General features: G+C 49.7%; 1 protein-coding gene across 1 annotated transcript in view; it reads right to left on the reverse strand.

The window, feature by feature from the left end:
* The window catches only part of LAMB2 (laminin subunit beta 2), a 55,810-nt gene that overhangs the window by 36,548 nt on the left and 2,160 nt on the right, over window positions 1-17,102 (reverse strand). Inside the window, exons 2-8 of the mRNA XM_035106866.3 lie at window positions 9,703-9,872; window positions 8,301-8,436; window positions 6,569-6,642; window positions 4,120-4,308; window positions 3,289-3,352; window positions 1,557-1,759; window positions 427-547 (exon numbers count right to left, since the gene is read on the reverse strand). Coding sequence (XP_034962757.1) covers window positions 427-547; window positions 1,557-1,759; window positions 3,289-3,352; window positions 4,120-4,308; window positions 6,569-6,642; window positions 8,301-8,436; window positions 9,703-9,872 — 957 coding nt within the window. The remainder of the gene's footprint in view (window positions 1-426; window positions 548-1,556; window positions 1,760-3,288; window positions 3,353-4,119; window positions 4,309-6,568; window positions 6,643-8,300; window positions 8,437-9,702; window positions 9,873-17,102) is intronic.

A 17,102-nucleotide genomic window follows, 5' to 3' on the forward strand; every position in this document is an offset into this window, starting at 1 on the left:
GCAGGGCCAAAAAGGATACAGTGAAGGGGCCTGCTTGATCATATTATCATAGAACCATAGAATTTAAGAGTTGGAAGGGACCCAAGGGTCATCTAGTCCAACCCCTGCAATGACCTCAATAGGCAGGGAGTTCCAAAGTATACGTGCTGCCACACTAAACAACCGAGCTCTTACAAATGTGGAACGGGCATTATGTGGCACCTGTAGCAGCGGCAATTCCACCAATATATGATGGTGTACAGTCTTTCAAGCGACACCTTCTATTGGGACTGGCGGTAGAAAAAATCCGCCTCATGGGTTTTTCGGGAGGGTGGCTCTCATTCCCAGCCATGACTGCCTTCTCACACGGCAACCCTTCACTCCAGCTTTGCCTGTGGAGGCCTCAAAGCTCCTCCTGGCTTCCCTCTTCCCTCCTTGGATACTCACTCTTGCATGCGTTGGTGCGCCGCCCCTCAGCCGGGCGCCAGGGTAGCTCGTGGTAGAAGTTGTCGCACTGTTCACAGTTGAGCCCGTTGGTGTTGTGCTTGCAGACGCAGCGGCCGTGCACCTACGAGCGGAGAAAGAGGGAGACCCAGGCCACGCCCACAGTGAATGGAAGAGGGCGGGTCTTTGCCTGCTCTCCTGCGTCCAGACTGCACATGACATCCCTACCCTACATCATCATGGGCATGCCGCACCCTTCCCAGGTATGCATCCACAGAAGTTATGCTTGCACCCCATGCAGGGGACAAAGGCCACATTGGCTTATGTATATTTTTCACGACGTTGGTGCCCCAATAAATAGTTGGGTTATGATTCTAGTCCTTAAGATAAACTTGAACATGCATGTGCTCGATGGAATCGCAAAAGGCTAGGGGAAATTATGAGTATGTTCCAGTGCTCAGAGGCTAAAAACTCAGAGCTCTGCACAGTTCCTCATCTCTGCCTTTAGCTAGCAGAAGGAGAAATGCTAAAGCAGGCTTCCTTAGCCTGGTACCCTCGTTGGACTCCAACTCCCATCATCCTGGATCAGCAAGCCCAAGAGGCTCAGTGGTTTGGACCACAGCGCCACCCTTCTCTACAGACCAGCCTGGGAATTAAGATCAGCAGAGAAGGCCCTCCCGATGGCTTCGCCGCTCTCGGAAATTCAAGTGGCAGGGGCTCATGAGAGGGCCTACTCAGTGACAGCCCCAAGAATGCGGAACTCCCTTCAGTGCCTTTAAAAACTGAAGGGATGAGTGGGCCTTTTCTGTGGTGGCTCCCTTGCTTCTGGAATGCTCTCCCCAGGGAGATTCACCTAGCACCTTCGTTACATATCTTTAGGTGAAAACATTCCACTTCAACCAGGCCTTTGGATGATGATTATCCTACAGCCTTTAAAATGAGTTTGTGGGAAGGGGGTTATTGTTTTGTTTAATTCTGTTTCAATGATTTATTTGCTATTTTTATCTTGTGAACCGCCCCGAGATCTTTTGATGGAGGGCGATAAATAAACCAAACAAGTAAGTTGGGGGGAGGGGGGAGTCGGCACACCTAATCAAGTGCGGTGTGCGCCATGAGTGTTTATAGCGCCTTACCATGCCCCCCACGTCAGCAGGGCTACGGGCGAGGGGGGCACACTCCGAGGCGTGCCCGTAGCAGAAGCAGTTCCCACGCAGCACCATCTCGTACACGGCGTAGTAGTACTTCTCCTTGATCTCCCGCCGCGAATCCAGCAGGTCATCTCCCAGCGTGTGTAGTTTGGTCAAGTTCACCCGCAAGTTGGTGACCTTCAGGAGATCTGGCGGGCAGAGAGGTTGAAGTGGGTGAGAAGGCAGGCAGAGAGAGAAGCATCCTCACTGGGAAACAGCTTTGCCGGCTGCGGCTGGGGGTTCAAAAGTTGGGCTACTTGGTGCGCTATAAATATCAAGAGTTGCAAGCCCCCTGCAAGCTATCGGCCAGGACCGGTCAGAAATATGCGCACCACGACAAGGGGAGAGGGGAGCGGGAACAGATTCCCAGCCACACACAGAAAGAGAAAAAGAGAGAGACAGACACAGATCAGAGACCACAGCTAAATGTAGCAGCAGCCCAAGCAGAAATCTGTCTAGGGCCAAATTTAACCAGCCCCCAAATAGAATTAAAGGCAGGGCCAGCTGCCGTCCACACTAGGATCCCAGGGAACTGTTAACTACGGTATTTGTGTATATGTTTCTCTTGCTTAGGGACTGGGAATCTTTGCTGGGTATTTTATTTTATTTATAGTTTGATTCTTTATTGCTTATTCTTCACAAATACTATATATATATATATATATATATATATATATATATATATATATATATAATATAAAACATCCCATACCGTACCATGCAAAATATATATTAAACCTACACACATTATACACAGCAGGACAAACACAATACAGTGGAACCTCGGTTTATAAACACCTCTGGGTTTATAAGGAGGGTCATTGGTATGCTCATGGCAGGGGAGCTCCTGGAATGGACCAAATAGCCCAGGGTGCACATGTAGTGCCGTTTTTACGGCAGTCGATCACAAGTTTCTTGCTTGGTTTGCCCAAACAATGTTGTGACACATTACTGCTGCAATTTTGGGGCCTGGGTTCTGCCTCCGTAATATATATATCATTTATTTATTGACCTGGAAGCTATATGCCGGCTCCCTTGGCCAATAATGCGAGATGAGCGCACAACCCCAGAGTCAGGGGTCCCTTTACCTTTTTATTTATAGTCATATTAAGATGAAAATATTTGGTGCAGCAGAAACCTTCCAAGATTCTACTCTCATTCGGAGGTCAGAATCTCGTTTGTCCACCGGGAATCCAACTCCTCCTGGGGGGGGGGGCAAATACACGGTATGCCCAGCCTCTCCCTGCCCTAAGCCAGCTCCTCCCTCCTCTGGCTCCCTCCTGCAGAGAGACTCACTCAGGACCACCTCTTACAGAAGAAGAAGAAGAAGAAGAAGAAGAAGAAGAAGAAGAAGAAGAAGAAGAAGAAGAAGAAGAGGAGGAGGAGGAGGAGGAGGAGGAGGAGAGGAGGAGGAGGGGGAGCAGGAGGAGTTTGGATTTGATATCCCGCTTTATCACTACCCGAAGGAGTCTCAAAGCGGCTAACATTCTCCTTTCCCTTCCTCCCCCACAACAAACACTCTGTGAGGTGAGTGGGGCTGAGAGACTTCAGAGAAGTGTGACTAGCCCAAGGTCACCCATGTGGAGGAGCGGAGACGCGAACCCAGTTCCCCAGATTACTAGTCTACCGCTCTTAACCACTACACCACACTGGCACTACACCACAGAGAGAGACTCACTCTGGATTTTGGGGCTGTAGGGGTCGCGGATGTGGATAGCTGGATCCAGCACTCTGTAGATTACCTGGAGCAAGGAAGAACAGCAAAGAGGCAAGGGGCAACAGCCAGTTTATGAGAGCATCATCCTGCAGCCCTTGGCCTGGGCCTCTACAACAAGGAGGAGGCAGTCCTAACATACATGGTGTTTTTGGTGCTGAACCCATCTCTCCACCCCAAACCCCCTAACATCTCCCATCAGAGCTGGGTCAGGTGCAGGTCAGCACACAAGATGCAAAGTTTGGCAATGTACAGTAGTTTATTTTTTTATTCAAGAAAATGGCATACTGCTCAGCAACACATCCAGACAGGTTTTGCCTCCATAGAGCAGTGTCCAGGATTGGCGGTCTCCTTTTCTGCTGGATGTTGCCCAAGCAGCCTCAAACTACAGGGCACCTGTAATCTCTGTTCCACCCTATGCATCACCCTGTGTGTCCTTGGAGAAAACGAGGGAGAGGAGCTTGTTGCAGCAGGAGAGGCAGATTCCTGGGATTTTCCACCAGCGGCTTGCCCTCCCCTCCTCTGCTTCAGCCTCTGTGTCTGAGCTGCTCCCTGTCACAGGCTCCTGTTGCTCACTAAAGCCTGTTGCTTCTTTAGCATCCAACAATTCCTCTCTCCCCCTTACCTCTCCTCGGTGTTCCACCACCAGTTCCTGGGCTCTGAGCCTTCCTCCTCTGAGGCTTCAGCTTGGGGGTTCCCGGACTGCTACCTCCCACCACTCCTCATCATCAAGCCCATCCCTGACATCCCCACAGGTAATCCTACTGCTCCAGACGCCCTGCTTTTTTCACCTACCTCCCCCTCGGTAGAGGGCTCAATGTCCGAGTAGCGTGACTCACAGACAACATCGTCCACACGCCGCAATGGTCCCCGGGAGGCGGAGGGGAAGGAGGCAGCGCAGTCGTAGGCAAAGTAGCGGTACACCTGCCAGGTGCGGCCAAAATCTGCCGAACGCTCCACCAACATGGCTGCTGGCCGGAAGGTCTGCAAGGCATAGAGGAAAATGGGGATCCTTGCATGCGTCCAGAACTATCACCTAGTAAGTCGGGGTGGAATAGGATAGAGCTATGACGCAACCCGTTCATACGTGGTCATCACTTGATGCACCAGTTGCCATGTGATGAGCACACATGGCCCCCTAGACCAAGGTTGGGAACTCCTCCAATGCTATGGGTTGGACTAGATCTCCCATCATCTCTGACCAATGGCCTTGCTGGCTGGGGCTCATAGAACCATAGAAAGTTGAAAGGGACCCCGGAGTCATCTAGTCCGACCCCCTGCAATGCAATGCAGGGATCTCAGCTAAAGCATCGATGGCAGATGGCCATCCCTTCTCTGCTGAAAAAACTCCAAGGAATCCATCCATGGGATTGGGTGGGTTCCAATAGCATAGGGAAGGGTTCCCAACGACCTGGTGCAGATTTGGGGAGGGCGCAGGCAGGAGCGGGGACCCCATTGCACAAGCATTCATCCTCACGCCAACAGGACGCAGTGGTTGGCTACCGCCCTGTATCTTTTAAGCGAGGACAAACGAGAGCAATAATCACGGGCAAAACGAAGTCGCAGCTGCATGCGAAGTTGAAATTAAAAGAGCGAGCCGCCCTACAAATCACTTGTTACACAGCAAAGCGTTTATGAGCATGTTCTTGGAAATGCCGGTTTAATCATCCCCTCGTTTAATTTAAACACGGCTGATTCCCGCAGGGGGACAAAAAAGTTTCACAACAACGTCCTCTGATTTTCTCCCCCCGTTTGGGGGCATCAGGATATAATCGAACATAAAAATCCGCCCCCGTTCCTCCGCAGCTTCTCTTTCCATTGCGAACAGCAGGCATGTGGTGCTGGTGGGGGCTGGAATTCCAACTGGGACTGTGGCAAGGGGAAAAGGTTAAAGACCCTTCTTCCCACACCACAGCTGCAAACGGACCCAGCAAGTCATACGTTTCTTTTTAATTGCCCGTGCAAGGACAAACCGCATGACTAATGTCCTATCTGGCCTGAACCTAACAAGGGCAGCAGATGTTCTCTGATGTGAACATAAAAATATATAGAGTCAGAGCAGCGTTCCACCTAGCCCACTGATGCTCACTCTGACTACCACTAGCTCTTACAGGTCTCAGGCAGAGACCTTTCCCACCTCCTCCTACCTGATCCTTTCACCTGGGAATTGAACCTGAGACCTTCTGCCTACAAGCCCAGCAGCATAGTGGGGGGTTTGCTGCTCACCTGACCTCTGCCTGGCTAAGTTGTTGCAGCAGACCAGGAGGGATGTGTCGGCGGCAAGGTTGGTGTGGTGCAAACACAATCTAGCTAGCTCCTGCTAGGGCGTTTGCACCAAGGCAACCTTGCTGTGCTCGTCCCCGTCCCCCCCTCCATCCCCGTGTGCTGCGGAGACTCAGCCAGACAGAGATTGGGCGAGTGGTGTAGCCCCACGATGACATCTGCTTCCTTGCAAAGGATGTGCTCCACCGCTGAGCTATATGGCTCCTCCCCCCGTTAGGAAATGAACAGGATGGCAGAGAAGCACAGAAACAGGTGGTCACTCGTGCTCCCCGAGGATCTCGTGCTTTGCGGGGGATGGTGGCTAATGTTCAGGATGCTGACCCGTTATGATGGCTGCAATACCTGTGAGGAGACCCAGAGCTTACAGCGTTAGTAGCTCAGGAAAATGACGCCCTATCACTGGGGTGTGTTCATGTACGGATGTATGTGAACTGTTTTTTTACTTTCGTTTGGAGATTTGACATGTGTCGCTTTCTCCAGGCTTGAGTTATTGTCTCCCTGCTGTATAATAAAGCTTCTTAGATTAGAAGAAGCCGTCTCTGAGAGATTTACTGCCATGCAGCTGAAAGATACTCTGCTGAAGCCAGGAAGAAGCAGAGAGGCGAAGCAGAGCAGCGTATCGGAAGCCTGCTTGACGCCATTGCAATTCCCGGACCAAGACCAGGTGCCTACTCACAACAGGCCCTGGCACAGGCTGTGGGTTTAACCCAACAGGTTATGGCTTCTACGCAACATTACCTCCATGATCAGAGGCACTATTACGGTTGCTGAGGATCACGGGCAAGAGGGCGTTCTTGCTCTCACATCCCGCTTGTGGGCTTTTCGTCAGAATCTCTGCAAGAACGCAATTCTGGACTTGACGGTCGTTTGGTCCGAGCCAACAAGGTTCTTCTGATGTCCTTGAGGAAGTGTGGATCCCTCCACTGGAGAAGAAGCCCACCCCTTCCCAACTGGGATGTACCTTGAATGTCATGATGAGGTGAGTGAAGTGGAACTCGGCCTCCAGGTCCAAGCGGATGCTCACCTGCTCCACACCTGGAGAGACAGACACAGACCACTGTAAACAGCTGAGCTCTTTAACGGGAGTTAAATGACACTTGTAAGATAACAAGAGACTTAGGAGATGAACGTTAAGTGGAATGGAGGTTATAAAATGTGCAGCAAGAAATGTTAAATATGGAAACCATGTAAGGGTGGATGGAAGTCCAAGGTCCCAGGGAATCTTGTATCTGTCTTTTTTATAGTTAATTACATGTGATAGAGATTGTTAAAAATAATTGGAAAAACTAATAAAATTTTGTAAAATAAAATAAAATGGAGAGACAGACACATAAGGAGAGGGGTCGGGGCTAGAGGCCCCAGCAAAACTCCATTCCACGAGGAAGCAGCTTTCAAACTGTGCTCAGGAGTTTCTCAGATGCTTCTCAGGGGCTTGTTTCTCAGCCGACGGGGCACAAGTTTGCTCACCACTGCTGACCTCGCTATGTAGTATGTGGCAGGTGCATTTCTAAGGAGCAAGCTTGCCTCATGCAGGAAAACGGGGGAAACCCAAGAAGTCTAGCCAACACCCTGTTAGGCCTAGTGTAAGTATGTGGCAGCTTCAGGCCTCGCCAATCCAATAGCACTCAGCTCTGGGAACCTCCGTTTTAATTACCCACTTTTGAGAAGATTTTCCTGGGTTAAAGTCTTATACGCAGGAATATACAGTATATATTGCTGGTTTGGGGCTGCTGGTGGTTGCAGTCCAACAACGTCTGGAGAGAACCAGGTTGCTGAAGACTGTTCTAGATTAATGCAGAAAATCCTCGTGCAGGTGGTACCGGATTTTAGGAAGGGGGTCCATAGCGCCATGCTAATGACCCAGGACGGAAACGGTCCGGCTGCTAGATAGAGCCAAGGCTCCCACAACTGCCAGCAGCACCGAGTTTGCAAGTAGCAGGCCCCTCTGTTGCCTGCCGCCCCCGCCTGGCCCAGGTCCAGGAAAGAAGGGACTCTGCTGGGTATGATTCAGCATTTCCTCTGCGTAGGAGAGAAAGGAAAGAAACAGGGCTCTGGGGACACTCTCTCGGCCGTGCCATGTCCCAGACAAAGAGCACTCTCTGCAGGCTCACGTAACCGGGGCACAGCGAGTTCACCCAGCTGTGAGGCGACAAGGCTTGTCACAGGGCAACACACAACCCCTAGAGCAGGAAAGGACACACACACACACACACACTCACGTCCCTCCAAAGAAGGATTGCCTGGTGTAACATGGCATTTAATGTCCCTGGCATGACACACATGTACCATATAGGGTGGGGTGTGCAGACTTTGATGAGAAACGGTGCAAATGTAGAGCGGGGAGGAGGAAACATCCTCACAGCCCAAATTGTGGACTTCTGTTTCCAACATGGCGGAGTCCAGTGCGTGATGTCAAGGATCAATTTTTTCTCATTTCTGAAAAAACAACGTCGGACTCAAAGGTGCTCTTCTTCCGACAGAGGAAGACGCTTTCTGGTGGAGGAAGAGAACCTTTGGACCCAAGCCCAAGTTTTTAGCCCTCATGGCTCAGGTCGAAAAGGTTTATTAAAGTAGCTGAAAGAACCTGCTATACAAGTAAGCAAAAATATATATACACGTATGCAAGTAAACACACGCTTTGTAAAAATCGAATCATGTGGCAACCTCGCAGAGATGAAACCCCCACTCCTTACCATTCTCCGACTGCCACCAGGACTTCTTGCGTTTGAGTGCAAAGGCAGTGATCACGTTCTCAATGCGGTGGCTGTTAGGATTGGACAAGGCCTGATAGGGCCGGCGTGAGTCGCACACGAAGCACTTTTTCTCGTCCTGCAAAAGAGACATCCATATGTGGTGCTGTGCATGTGCCACATGATCACACTCTTCAGGCGAAAGAGGAGTTTGGCACAGAAAACAGCATCCAAAGAAACTCAACTTTCATCTCTCTCTCTCTCTCTCTCCTTTAGCCATTATGGTTGCAAGGAAAAGCTTTGAGCACATGTGAGCAGAGCCGGGTGAAATCTCAGAAGCTAGTGATACACGATGCCAACGATCTGTGTGTTTGTGTGCACATGCAAACTTCCATAGAATCAAAGAGCAGGAAGGGACCTCAAAAGCAATCTAGTCCAACAGCAGAAGGAGATCTGCTGTTTTAGCATACCTGATTCAAGAGCCGTCCACACTCTTAAGGAAGGAGAGTCCGGCAGTTCCCAAGTTAGTCTTGTTCCACTATCCAACAGCTCGCGCTGTCAGTAGCGTCTTCCTAATGTGCAGTTAAAACTCCCTTTCTTGTCATTTAAGTCCATTGGGTTGGACCTACCTTCTTAAGAAAGTTGGTTGTTATTTGTTTTAGTTATTTATTTACTTTTTTTAAAAAACAATCCAGCCTTTTCTCTGAGGAACTCAAGAGTGGCATGCATGGTTAGTTACCTCTGCCTCCTGAGTTAGGCTGAGAGAGGGTGTGACCAGCCCAAGGTTGAATTGGGGTCTTCCTATTCGCAGTTCTCCCAAGGCTAGCAAGAAACAGACCTGGCCTACGCTCCCTAAGCTAACCTGCTGCTTCCAGGTGGAGCAGAGGATGCTGTCCTGTTACCAGTGCTGAAGTAAGCATCAGTTGCCAGTTTGGTGGGCGCTCAGTTTTCTAGCATTCGCTTTTCCCTTATCGAGTCTCTCGGGCTCGGAGTTAGAGGTCCTCTGAGCACCAGGCAATTTGCTCACTCCGACCTTTGCTTTGCAATAAAGGTAAAGGGACCCCTGACTGTTAGGGGTCCAGTCGCGAACGACTCTGGGGTTGTGGCGCTCATCTCGCTTTTTTGGCCGATGGGAGCCGGCATACAGCTTCTGGGTCATGTGGCCAGCATGACAAAGCTGCTTCTTCTGGCGAACCAGAGCAGTGCACGGAAACCTCCCCGCCAGAGTGGTACCTATTTATCTACTTGCACTTTGACGTGCTTTTGAACTGCTAGGTTGGCAGGAGCAGGGACCGAGCTCACCCCGTCGCGGGGATTTGAACCGCCGACCTTCTGATCGGCAAGCCCTAGGCTCTGTGGTTTAGACCACAGCGCCACCCGCGTCCCTTTGCTCTGCAATACTCACCTGCAAATGGCTGACAATGCAGTAGGGCTGGGGACGGCGCAGGCCGCAGGTGGAGGTGGCGAAGAGGCGGTCGGCCCGTCCGACCAGCAGGTCTCCTGTGTTTGGGTAGCAGCTGCCTTGGGAACAGCCGTGGGGGGGCTCAGGCTCTTGGCACAGAGCTGCCCCCAGCACTGTGGAGACAGAGAAGGTAGAGAGAAGAACAGAGAGTACAGAACAAGGGAAACTGAGGCTGGGTCCACCAGGTTGGGCTCATCTTATGGGTGACGGGTGCAATTACACTTTTAAATGCTTAATTGCAATAGATATGAGGAGTCTTTGACTGGTTCCAGACTGCCAGGGGGGATCCCAGTGCATGCCAAAACTCCACCGTCCTGGTACAACAAACCCACCCCTTTAAACAAAATAAACAAACCTGACTTTTTGCAGTTTGGAAAGTGGAAGGGAACTGTCTCAGAAAGTGTGGGATGACTAAAGGCATGCAAACAGCCCATAAGCCAACAGGGACATACAGACTACAGGTCCTATGATCCCTGACCACTGATCATGATAGCTGGGGCTAATGGGAGTTGGAGTCCGGCAACATCTGCAGAGCACCACGTTGGCGATCTCTGGGCAAATGTCACTTGTGATATAAAGGTAAAGGTAAAGGACCCCTGACAGTTAAGTCCAGTCGCAGACAACTCTGGGGTTGCGGTGCTCATCTCACTTTAGAGGCCGAGGGAGCCGGCATTTGTCCGCAGACAGGTTTTCCGGGTCATGTGGCCAGCATGACAAAGCCACTTCTGGCGAAACCAGAGCAGCGCATGGAAACGCCATTTACCTTCCTGCCGGAGCGGTACCTAATTATCTGCTTGCACTTTGACGTGCTTTCAAACTGCTAGGTTGACAGGAGCTGGGACCAAGCAACGAGAGCTCGCCCCGTCGCGGGGATTCGAACCGCCAACCTTCTGATCGGCAAGCCCAAGAGGCCACAGCGCCACCCACGTCCCTTGTAAACAAATCAGAATGAATGCTCAATTAAAACCAGGCATAGTCCAACCATAGTGTAAAGTTTGTGCGAGCAAATCCAGATGAATACTGAATTTTAAAAAGTCCTCTGGAAGAGTTCCTTCAACTTGGCATGGTAGAGGCATGGTACTTATGCATTAACTGGAGTTCAAGTGCAAATCAGACCCACTAGCTAGACTGCTGTCAGTGGCTGGGTGGCGGAAGATTTAGCATCCACAGAAAGGCAAGACAAGGAAACTCCACAGTCCAGAGGATTATGATAGGACTTCCAAATATTAGAAAGATATAACTTCTGCATCTGAGGTCATAACAGAGAGAAAGATGGCGCCAATAAGGAGAGGACATATAATTATTGACAATCCCAGCTTTCGCCCATTTAAAAACAACAACCAAGGTTTGAGCTATCATGAGATATCTTTGAAAGCAAGCAGGCGGATTGGAATCAAAGGGCACAGTCCACTCACTGGCGAGCACTTTTAAAGTCCCACTAATTTCAGGGAGAGAGATTTACAGCCCAGTCTTATGCATGTTTACTCAGAAATAAGCCCACAGCACTGACACTGAAATCAGGAGCGTTCCCAAGTGCTTAATTTGGCTGGATAATGCCCAAATTGGGTGAAAGAGGAGAGTGCAAAATATGGTCTGAAGCTCAACATCAAAAAAAACACCAAGATCATGGCCACTGGTCCCATCACCTCCTGGCAAATAGAAGGGGAAGAAATGGAGGCAGTGAGAGATTTTACTTTCTTGGGCTCCATGATCACTGCAGATGGTGACAGCAGTCACGAAATTAAAAGACGCCTGCTTCCTGGGAGAAAAGCAATGCCAAACCTAGACAGCATCTTAAAAAGCAGAGACATCATCTTGCCTACAAAGGTCCGTATAGTTAAAGCTATGGTTTTCCCAGTAGTGATGTATGGAAGTGAGAGCTGGACCATAAAGAAGGCTGATCGCCGAAGAATTGATGCTTTTGAATTAGGGTGCTGGAGGAGACTCTTGAGAGTCCCATGGACTGCAAGAAGATAAAACCTATCCATTCTGAAGGAAATCAGCCCTGAGTGCTCACTGGAAGGACAGATCGTGAAGCTGAGGCTCCAATACTTTGGCCACCTCATGAGAAGAGAATACTCCCTGGAAAAGACTCTGATGTTGGGAAAGATTGAGGACACAAGGAGAAGGGGATGACAGAGGATGAGATGGTTGGACAGCGTTCTCGAAGGCACCAACATGAGTCTGACCAAACTGCGGGAGGCAGTGGAAGACAGGAGTGCCTGGCGTGCTCTGGTCCATGGGGTCACGAAGAGTCGGACACGACAGAACGACTAAACAACAACAACAATGCCCAAATTTAATGAAACAATGTCATCAAGGCACTCTGATTAAGAATTGGATCCCCCCCTCCAGATTCCTGAGGATACAGTTTATGCAAAACTATATCCGATTTACTCCATTTGAGGTGATTTTTTTTTTTTTACAATAAAGGTTTTCCTGTTAAGGGCAGTTTATGGGTGTTCCCATTTGATCTGCTGCCTTGACCGCCTTATTTTCTTTTTCTTGACAATATAAAGGCGGTGATTGGCAAATGCACCAAACTCTTGTGCATTCCAGGGCTCTTGCTCGTTTCACTTGGCCTCCAGCCAAGCCCCTTCATGCACACCCGTTCACAGACACCGCCGCTTACCCCGACCATCACTATTTACTTTTCCACCCCAAAACAAACCTTTACATTCAGAGAGGGGAAAGGGACAACTTGCACTCTTTAGCCCGCTGCAAAGCTTGAGCATTCGTTCAGATTTAACCAACCCTGTTATACTCTTGCCTCTCAGCGTCACTTGTTTTGAACAGAGAATCTAGGTTTCTTTGGCACCAAAATATTATTTTTGTTCTTTGGTTTATGAGTCAACACACCAAGGTTGCTTCCAGATGACCTGTTTACTGGGCAGTCATCTTGATCTGTTTGCAGGGAGATTAGAAAGAAATAATACTAAAATAATAATAATAATAAAAACCGCACTCTGGGCGGCTTCCAACAGAATATTAAAATACAATAATCTATTAAACATTAAAAGCTTCCCTGAACAGGGCTGCCTTCAGATGTCTTCTAAAAGTCTGGTAGTTGTTTTTCTCTTTGACATCTGATGGGAGGGCGTTCCACAGGACAGGCGCCACCACCAAGAAGGCCCTCTGCCTGGTTCCCTGCAACTTGGCTTCTTGCAATGAGGGAACTGTCAGAAGGCCCTCGGCGCTGGACCTCAGTGTCCGGGCAGAACGATGGGGGTTCAGACGCTCCTTCTACTTATTGAGCATTCGTTCTGATTTGTTCATGGGCAGGTCAGACAATGCCAAGCAAGTGTCGTCCCACACTTCCCCCAGCCACTTTCCTTATCACAAAAATCTGAGCCTTTGGGAAAGTTGGGTTTGTTTCACAAGAAGACCTCCCAGTCAAACATAATGGTGCAACCTGAAATTGCCGATATGTGATTGAATTCCACCCCAAAACAGCAGCAGTCTATAAACATCCTGAATTACAGTGGTGCCTTGGTTCTCAAATGACTTGGGATTCAAACAACTAAATACCCAAACACTGCAAACCCACAAGTCAATGTTCCGGTTTGTTAACTTTTTTTGGAAGCCGAACATGCTCCGTTTTCAGTGCTATGCTTCCAATTTGAGTGCCACCCTTCCGTTTTCAGTGTTACACTGAGGTCTGCCTGTTTTTGCTATTCATTTTGTGTTTTTGTTTCTGCGGCTCTTTTTGTTTTGTTTTTGTGACTGTGTGGAACCCAGTTCAACTACTGATGGATTGATTGTGTGAATGGAGTACATTGTTTATTGCTATCATTTTATGGATCAATGGTCTCGTTAGATACCATAGTAAAATTCATGTTAAATTGCTGTTCTAGGGGTTGTTTTTAAAAGTCTGGAACAGATCAATCCATTTTGCATTACTTTCGATGGGAAAGCGCGCCTTGGTTTTGGAACGCTTTGGTTTTGGAACGGACTTCTGGAATGGATTAAGTTTGAGAACCAAGGTACCACTGTATAGCGGCTTTTTTTTTTGCATTGCTGCCCCTCTTGATGTGAAATTCATTTAAGCAGACCGGTACCTGTATATTTTGCCCTATGGGGCAAATGGGCTCTACCAACTTCCATTATTCCTGTTGAAGCCACCCAGTCCAGATGGCTACTATTAAATCTTTTGAAAGCTATTCCTATTTGCAGAGTTCTCGCGCCACACTTAGGGCTCATCCACACTTAACATTTACTCCATGCTCTCTAGGCACATTTTACTGCTGAATCGGAGCAAATGGTTGCTGTTTGCTCCAATTCAGCAAGTAAAATGCAGGCTTTCCCAGGGCGAAAATTAGATACTACTCAGACACGGACCCAGAAACCTAGAAAGCCTGGCACACCTATGGAAGTGTGGCTGAGCCATTTGTTTAGCCCTGAATAAAAGGCTAGGTGGATATACCTGTATATGGGATTTGGGAGACAGGCGAATGCCGGTTCTTCAGTTACCAAAGTGCTTTTAATCATAGGAGGGGAGGGGAAGGCCACTGGGATCCGACCCTCCAGGGACTGTGCTAGAAGTACCACTTAATTGGTGATGCTGCAGATATGTGGACCAAATCGCTGCCTTGGATGGCAGACCACCGGAGCCCCATAGAACCATTCATAGGAAGGGGAAGAATCCATGAAACAAAATGGTAATTGTTATGTACTAAGCTCGGATCCTTGAACAATGGGCAGGTAGGATCCTAGAATGCAACAACTGATTGGCCTGCCGTAGCAGCCCAATCAGGCTCCAGGAGGGAAGCAGAACCAGCTAATCAGATGGGACCCATTGTGTAAATAATGTATATAAAGCCTGAAGTTTTTTTTGGGGGGGGGGAATTCAACTTCTGTTCTACAAGCTGCAATAAAGAGCATGAAATCACTACATTACATATTTCAGTAATCACCCACAGTTGTTAAAGTCTGGGTTCGGATCCTGCTCATAGCTGCCAAGTTCTCCCTTTTTTTAAGGGAAATTCCCTTATGCTGAATAGGCTTCCTCGCGAGAAAAGGGAAAACTTGGCAGCTATGATCCTGCTCTCTCTGTTGCTCCATTCCTCCTTGAGAAAACAGGAATAGCAGCAACCTATTTAGTCAGTTCACCATAAAGAAGAAGCATTTGGATTTGATATCCTGCTTTATCACTACCCGAAGGAGTCTCAAAGCGGCTAACATTCTCCTTTCCCTTCCTCTCCCCACAACAAACACTCTGTAAGGTGAGTGGGGCTGAGAGACTTCAGAGAAGTGTGACTAGCCCAAGGTCACCCAGCATGTGGAGGAGCAGGGAAGCGAACCCGATTCACCAGATTACGAGTCCACCGCTCTTAACCACTACACCACACTGGCAATGAAGGTTGCCCAACCCTATTCAGATTAAAGGGGCGCCCCCAGTACGATGGGTCTGTTTTGCCATTTTGATCCAGCCACACACCCAGGACTTGACAGTGCAACAATCCCAGCCCAGTGCAGATAGATAACTGCAGTGCTGGAGACGGAGGTTCCCTGGCATCTCCTTTCACATGCAGCCGGGCTTCCACCCTGCAGACATCCGCCACCAGACGCTTCCACCTGTTTCTGCTGCTCACCCTTCAAGGGTGGGGCTGGGGGGCCCATGAAAAATGCCTCTGGTCGCCTCCTCTGCCTTCAGCAACTGCATGGGGCCTGGGAGCGGAAGCCACAGCCCTGCCAAAAATAACCATGGCAGGGATTGGCTCTGTTGTCCGGCCAGCTTGGCCCCGCGCCAAGGAACGTGGGGGCTGGGGGCCGAAAGCCGTGAAACGATGGCTTTATAAGAACTCGCACTGCTAAAACGAGGGAGGCGGTGGCACAGCACCAAGCTGCGATCGTAGCTCGGATAAGTTTGGGTCCCTCTGGATGCCAAGCGGTCTTTACACACAAACCTGCCCCTCCACTTCACTGCAAACTGGCAAGGGAAACATGGGGCGGGTGGGGTGGGGTGGGGAGATGGTGGCCCTGCAGCTGAAGAAAACTTCAAGGACCATTCCTTCCTTTGCCAGCACATTCCCAACACTGCAGCACTTGGGAACTCCTTCTACAGCTGCTGAGGTGGGGCAAGTGTGGGTCCTTCCTGTTAGCGCCCCCCCCCCCCACCGACATCCAAACCTTCTCACATTGCAAGGCTGCTCCCAGGCTCCATGCCAGCTCTCTGAGCCTCAAATCCCCTGGAGCCAGAGCTTCAAAGGGAGCCAGGGACAAAGACTCCAGCTGGTGGGGCTGGGTGTGCAGCTTCCCCCAGCCCAAGGTCGGGTGGGAATGGAGGGTGGGGGGTATGCAGACCAGGCACCCACCCTACTCTGGAGGCAGGAAAGGGGCATGGAGAGACAAAACGAAGCAGGTGGGGTGGGTGAAAAGCTGCCCCCGAAGATGCATGTTTGAAATTCCTTACCCCACATATAGACTATCGCACTGTTTTAAGTTGAACAAACTTTGCAAGCACGGTTTAGGGTCCCAACCCAACTCATTACGCGAGCCCTGAAAGGGCAGGAAGAAGCCATCGTTTATATATAGTCTTTAGCCATCCTACTTGCTAAAGTGATGAGGCGACTGCAGTGTGCCAAGCATCAAAGTAGCCCTGAGAATGAACATCTACAACAGGCACCCCCCAAACTGCGGCCCTCCAGATGTTTTGGCCTACAACTCCCATGATCCCTAGCTAACAGAACAGTGGTCGGGGATGATGGGAATTGCAGTCCAAAACATCTGGAGGGCCGAAGTTTGGGGATGCCTGATCTACAACTACCCCTTAACACAGGGGTCAGCAAACTTTTTCAGCAGGGTGGCCGGTCCACTGTCCCTCAGACCTTGTGGGGGGGGGGGGCGGACTATATTTTGAAAAAAATATATGAATGAATTCCTATGCCCCACAAATAACCCAGAGATGTATTTTAAATATAAGGACACACTCTACTCATGTAAAAACACCAGGCAGGCTCCACTATAACCCAGAGATGCATTTTAAATAAAAGGACACATTCTACTCATGTAAAAACATGCTGATTCCCGGACCGTCCGCGGGCCGGATTGAGAAGGCGATTGGGCTGCATTCGGCCCCCAGGCCTTAGTTTGGGGACCCCTGCCTTAACATCTCAGACCCAAAGGTGGGTTTCCCTCCCTGCTATTCTTTCAATGCACAGCTACTGCCAAGTGAAACAGGAGTTAGTGATGGTAAGAATGAATCGAGGGCTGCTTTCGACCTCCAGATATTTTTGACGTCGGCCCTATGACCCCCCCCCCCCGCCAGCACTGCCATCCAAAACATCCAGAGGGCACCAGGCTGGTGAAAGCTGTTCTGGGGGGGGGGGCAATAATAATTATCC

Source organism: Zootoca vivipara, chromosome 2 (assembly GCF_965207765.1).
Source record: "Zootoca vivipara chromosome 2, rZooViv2.hap1.1, whole genome shotgun sequence".
Classification (NCBI taxonomy): Eukaryota; Metazoa; Chordata; class Lepidosauria; order Squamata; family Lacertidae; genus Zootoca; species Zootoca vivipara.